At 39.0% G+C, this 6,688-nt stretch overlaps 1 protein-coding gene across 1 annotated transcript; it reads right to left on the bottom strand.

Moving 5' to 3' along the window:
- Positions 1 to 6,688, bottom strand: LOC114733809 (zinc finger protein ZAT5). The gene is made up of 2 exons (XM_028921309.1): positions 6,677 to 6,688; positions 1 to 1,054 (listed from the first exon to the last, which is right to left on the bottom strand). The coding sequence occupies exon 2, from the start codon at positions 1,016 to 1,018 to the stop codon at positions 161 to 163; it is 858 nt and encodes a 285-aa protein (XP_028777142.1). The 5' UTR covers positions 1,019 to 1,054; positions 6,677 to 6,688; the 3' UTR covers positions 1 to 160.

The following is a 6,688-nucleotide window of genomic DNA, read 5'->3' as shown; positions in this document are numbered from 1 at the left end:
TATGGGAATCAAATCAATTAAGCATTAAAGAATGGAAAGAACCAACAACTGTATGCAAAGTTGATCAGCGAATAAAAAATGATAATAAGGTATGTAATGACAATAATAGATCCTCTCTTGGCGAGGTTAATTAACTAAATCACAGAGACAGAGATGAAATTCAATAATGGCAATCCACCAAAGAAGATGCAGAGAAAACAAGAACATTTTCTTTAGATTGAAAAGGTAACTTGGATTCTCTGTGATCATCTTCTGGTGCCGGAAGATTCAAATCCAACTTCAAGACATTCTTGGGCTTGTTGGCTTCCTGGAGCTGAGAATTATTATTCCCGGTGCTGGTCGTACACGTCGCAGAATTGTTCACCAACGTTCTGTGGCGCCTCATATGACCCCCCAAAGCCTGCCCAGAGGTGAATTCAGCCCCACATATAGAACACTCATGAACTTTCGACTTATTAGTGTTACTATTGCTGCTGTGCGAAGCCCTATTTGATATCTGCAAGGAAAGGACGAAGCTTGGGCCGGTGGGGTCATAAGGATCATGACCCTCTTCGTTCGCAAATGCAACTGATTGCAGCTTTTCTTCAGAATTGTTCGGCTTTGGTTTCTTGTGGCTGGCTCTGTGTCCGCCAAGTGCTTGGAACGAAGGGAAGCATCGATCACAGGTCTTGCACTGATAAACGTATAGCCCGGAGGAAGCCTTATCGTTGTTGTTGTTGTGGTGGGAAGAGGGCTCGTCACGGGTATGGCCTTGAGCCAGAAGGATCAAACAGTTAGCCATGTCTTCTTCTTCTGTGCTAACCCTTAATTGATCAGTTGAAGTTGTAGCCATATCTACTACTGATGATGATCCACCGGAATTGTCGTCGGTGCTGGTTCTGCCGGCGCTGGAGGAAGAAGAAGCCATGGATAGCCTGAGTGGAGAAGGTAGCCTCGAACGCTTGGTGCGCTTGCCCTTCATGACTTGGCCGGCTTGATCCTTCTTCCACACCACAAGTTCTTGGCCTGTGACCTCCATAATTAAGGCTCGTCTCTCCTTCTTCTTCTCCTAGATCTTCTTCTTCTTCTGGGGTCAGGTGTGGATGATGGAAGAAGCAAAGGATAAGAGTGGGACTTAATAACTGAATAATATAGAGATATATACTAATGGGTGGCGTGAACAGTATGAGCGTGTTTAGGCATGCCAGAGTTGCGTTTCCAACCTTGGAAGTTATATATAAGGAAAATGATACAGGTGTGTAATGAGAGGAGAGAGAGAGAGAGAGAGAGAGATGCAATGTTAAGTATGATGAGGCGAGGAAACGAGTGAGATTCGGTTGGCTTTGAAGCAAACCCATTACTTTTTCCCAACGATTCCTTTCACGGAGGATTGGTTTGCAAGCCTGGAACCACAGAATTTCGCAACTTTCACCCTCCTCATCATATGCTTCTTTTTTTATCTCCTTTGTTTGCTTTTCTTGCTGGTGTTCCTCTTAATTCTCCTTTGTGTACACCTTTTTGCCTTTCTTCGTCGCTCCTATTGGTGATTTTAGTACAGCTTATTCAACTAAATTAACCAGTTTTAAAAAGCAAATCACCAACAACCTCCTAGAGTAAGTAGTGTTGAAATTTTAAGTTGGAGAAGAGATCCTCCGTGACTTGTGATAGGAGATTTGTCTAGCATTAATTAAGATATTATTAATATTAATTGCCTCCATGGCTTGATGAACATGTGTATAATTTATAAATGGAGTACGCTACTAGACACACTTAATCAGGCAGTTCATGTGCGGTTGACCCAACCACTTGTGATTGTCCTCACTGGACAATATATACAAACCCAATAATCACGCTAATTATTTGATTATTATGATCTCTATCAAGATCTTATAACCAATCATTAGGTGTCGGTAAATGCACCATATTGAGACTACGACTCTGTCTTCCTCATCCAACACAGACTCTAGCCTTTACAATTTTGCCTCCATCACGGAAATCTGAACTGGATCGAACTGTGTGCAGGCTCTCACACTAAAAGAGTATTTTCTACTATAATGGTCAACTTGTTGTTCATAAAATTAAAATAAAAATTAATACCGCGTGAAACTACTCGTTTCGTATATAGAGGCCCAAGTAATTATTAGCTAGGGTTGAGGCTACGTTAAATATAATATAATATATACGTAGGAGAAGAAATGAAAAGAATAAAATAAAAGGAAGGAAGAGAGATATAGGGATGGAATTGGATGGTGGTGGAGTGTGGTACGTAGCGGGTTTGGTGGTGTAAGGTATAGAGTATGTGAGGACTAGAGGGGAAGAGAGATTCTTAGCGTAAGGAGTTCTATATGTGTTAGGGGTTGTGAGGGGCACGTAACTTGAAACGCCAGCATCAGTTATACATGTAGGTTACCTGCTGTTACTCGCTCAAAGCAAAGCATCTACTTCACTTCTCTCTCTCTCTCTCTCTCTGTTCTTGTTCTTTCAATTATTGGCGATTCTACTTGATTTATTGTTAATTACTATGTATATACATCACTAACGCAAGAATTAATTCCCTGCACTACTACTACCTCTCCACCTTCTAATATTATATGTAGTGGTCAATCATTATGCGAGAAATAATGTTGCTTAAGCTTAGACAAGACACAAAGCGAGTTGGCCGGTGCGAATAACACCTTATGTTTTGCACATAACATGCATTCCATTATTTTAGCTTCCCACAATAATCCACTTTCACACTTCATCACATGCAGGGTGCCACTCTTTTAATAACACAGCAACCCTTTCTTTGCTTTTCTTTCATAATTAGAAAAGATGGTGTGTGTGTGTGTGTGTGTGTGTGTGTATCTGGATATACATTAGGAAGGTCAAGATGAAGATTCGCAACACACACACACACACACACACATATATATATATGAATGTGCAAAGGCATGCACTGTGAATCATAATTCGCCACAAGCTAAAGTGGTGGAGCAGCACTAAAATTTTGAAGCTTTAGAAAGGGATACCCATGTTTCAAATTAAAGTACGTGTTTCAACAGCAACTTTAGAACGTCATGATGACGTTTAATTTATACAGTTTAAATGGAACCGATCGAACTTGGATCAGTTTTAACTTTTTATACGTATGACCATGCAAAATACAGTAATTATTAAATGGAGACGTTGTTGAGGGCATGATGGATAACAGTCAATGCGTTGGAAAAAATATATATAATGACGCACTTTTAGGTGATGAGGCAGTAGGTTTAACGTGGTTTTCAGAAATGAGAATTAAACTACTCGCTGTGTGTATGTAAACTGCCATCGCTTTCTTCTAGAAGTGACAGACAGTAAACGAACAAGCGTGGCGGCGGCATCTAACAGTAGTGTTGCTTAAGGTAGGAGCATGAAGCAGACATACTCACATGAAGCGTGAAAAAACATACCATATTGTAACCTCCACACTCCGTTGCTGCAGTTGGGAGCTCCGTGAAAAATGCAAAACCTAGCGCAAGCTAGCTAGCTAGCTAATTAATTATTCATATGGATAGAAAATATATGCAGAAGGGAGGCCACCAGATGAAACGTGATCATGGAGCGACAACACATATATGGCTTTAATTTCCTTCTTCACATGACAAGACCGCATAGTACTGTTTCCTGTCGGTCCTTATAATATATTCACAGCCTTCCCACACCAACATTACCATCTGTCTCCTCCATATATACACTGCAATTGTATGTTCAGAACAACTTCTGAGGTTTCTTCCTTACTCTCTTGCAGTGGTTTTTCCAACCTCTGCAGATCTAATCCAATGTCGCAGGCTGAGATCTCAGGTCAGGATATTTTATTTAAACTTTGGATGTTTACATGTCTGTCCACTTATTATTATTCGGACATATAAAATCACCCATGTACTGTTTTAACAAATGTGATATTTATGAATTGAAATTAAATTAATTTTAAAATGGGATTTAGAGGAAGCAGACGAATATTCTACTCGTGAGAAAAGAATGAACGTGCATCTCCATTATTGCGTCAGTGATGAGAGGAAAAATTTAGAGTGGGAGGGCCGCATAGGGATAGTCCTCCAAGGATAACGACCCTGTGCCAACTCCACCCATATTTCAGGTTTGGTCTATTTGTCCCTGTTTGCCGTAGCCAGGTGAAACAAACATGTGATATGGCACTTCCGAATGTCACCCACTTGTTTTGATCTTAAGATATACATATATTCTATGTAATTCATCCAAAACTTCAGGCAAAACGTAAATTTGTAGTTATCGCTATTTATTTATCCGCCGACGCTCATGGTCCTGCACCCAAACTTGATACTCTGGGTTCTACAACGTCTCATTTAACATAACCTTTTTTCTTTTTGTCAACGGAGTAAAAATGGATCATTTTAACAGGAAACAATAACGAGTAACTTCTTCTTCTTGTTTTTTTTTTTTTCAAAATTAAGTAAACTAAGTCAAATAATTGAAACGAGCGTTGGCAAGAACAAAATTGGAAGGAGCAGGGAATGCATGGAGGCATTTGCGAGAGCCGCGCTAGGGAGGAAGAGACTCCCAGTGTTGTTTTGGTACAGGACTCAGGGCCCAATAAGCCCCAAGGGCCTCGTTTATCTGAATACTCTCCTCTTATATGATATCTCGGTTATCCACACGGTCTGCGCTAAATAACCCAACGCCGGGCTTCACGTCCAAACTTTTTAAGGCCGACGGCTTCAGATCCAAATTGCACTTTTTATCAAAAAACGCTTTATTCTTTGCTTGGAAAAAAAAAAAAAGAATTATGTGGTTATATAAAAAAGAAAAGCTCTACTGTCTGTTCCAGTGTGCCGGTACACAATTAGGAATATAAAACTCTCACCTCCGCTTTGTGTTTTTGGTACTACCTCCTGTCCTAATTATGAGAGCTAGTTGACTAATTTTGAGGACATTAAGGAAAAAAGTTAACTTAGTTATTTGTAATAAATAGGTGTTATCTTTTCTAAAATATCCTTGCTAATCAACTATGCTTGCTAGAACTATCACTATTAGAAGAACTATTTTAGGAAAAAATATATATATAAATATGAGAGACCAAATGAATTGGTATCTTATATTTAAGATCAAAATAAAAATCAAATAAAATTTTATATTCTAAAACAGAGGTAGTATTTCATTACCCTAGTTTTGAAAGCTGCATAGACGTCTAACTGATATGAATTAAATCGAGCGGTATCTTATAGGCGTAAAGCTCTGCAAGTAATAGTTTTTTAAAATAACCATGTGTTAAACCGCATACGCCTGCTATGATTGATAAGATGCATGCACGTTGGACTAGATATGCGTATTGCCTACATACGCTCATACACCGTATGAGATTTAACCTTTTTCTTAAGAAGTATCCACTGCTAATAATAGTAATTAATCCCTTCACATTGAGACTTTTTCAGTATTGGTATTGGACGTAAGACCCTCTTCATATCCATCACAGAGACATTGAGAGGATGGTTATGACGTGGATGGGAAGGTATGGGTTGAAGATTATGTTAGTATGGCTTAAGGGGAGGCCCACAAATCGGAACAATATCTTCAATTGGCAGGGCCTCGTGCTTCACTGCTCCACTTTACGACTCCAGAATTCACTCGCAGGAAACAAGTATTTCACCCTTGCCTTCGCTGCCGTTTTAGTTTCAACAATCCAGAAAACGAATGCCGCCAAACTGCTTTCTGTCATTAGCTCAAGACATCATGTGCATTATTGAAAAGAAAATCAGAGAGAGAAAAAAGAAATCGCTCTAATTTTAATATTAAGAGGGAGGGGGAGGGGTTGATGGAACTTGTGTGGCTAAGCTTGATATTGCGGCAGTGAAAATGGGCCCATGCGGAGAGATATCTATGGTTAGGCCCGGGGAATAGACTGCTGCGTCCAAAATGCACGTTTCCTTAAGCTTCCATCCTTTTCCAGACGATGCGTCGCCCATCTGATTTCCCCAGCCGAAAGCAAACCCCCTTTTGGACGGTTCTCCATCATCACCCTTCCCGCCCTCATTCAAGCAGCAATTCTTGACCACTTACAGTACAAACCCCACTTCTTTATCCCGTTCACCCTTTAACGCCGCTGTTCATTAAATACACAAATTTTGGCTCTTATTATTCTTACGGACAAAAATAATCATATAATCTCCCATAGTATCAAATATATTTCTTATAAAACGTACTGAATGGGAAATTTTGATATGATATTCAAACAATCCATTCTTTTAAACGGGGAAGACCCTGTCAATCTGATTGTCAAACAAATAGAATTTACATCTAACACTATTTTTTCAGTGGTGCTCAATATTTGGAACTAATTTTTAGTGTATTCAGTATTATAAAGTTTTTTTTTAATAATACTATGTATTCTGATATAACGTTTGGTGTAATTTTATTTGCTTAATAGTAATTAGCAATCTAAACTTAGAATATGGAGTATTATTAGAAAAATGCTCCAAAATTTTACATACATTAAAAACTAGTTGATACTAAATATAATACTGAAAAGGACTACATATTAGGTTGAATACTTTCAGGCCAAAAAAAAAAAAGCGAACTATTTTATTTTGAGGACTCGGTCGTTGGGATTGGGAGAAGTGTTGTTTTCTTTGTTCTCATTTGGACTCCTTCACTCCTCTATTAGACAACATGGGAAAGCAAAACGAGAGAAACAACCGAACACGAAGAAGGAGAT

The sequence above is a fragment of the Neltuma alba genome, unplaced genomic scaffold (genome assembly GCF_004799145.2).
Source record: "Neltuma alba isolate B1F8T4 unplaced genomic scaffold, ASM479914v2 tig00013032_pilon, whole genome shotgun sequence".
Classification (NCBI taxonomy): domain Eukaryota; kingdom Viridiplantae; phylum Streptophyta; class Magnoliopsida; order Fabales; family Fabaceae; genus Neltuma; species Neltuma alba.
Note: the sequence above shows the minus strand (reverse complement) of the source record. Positions and strands in the feature narration are given on the sequence as shown.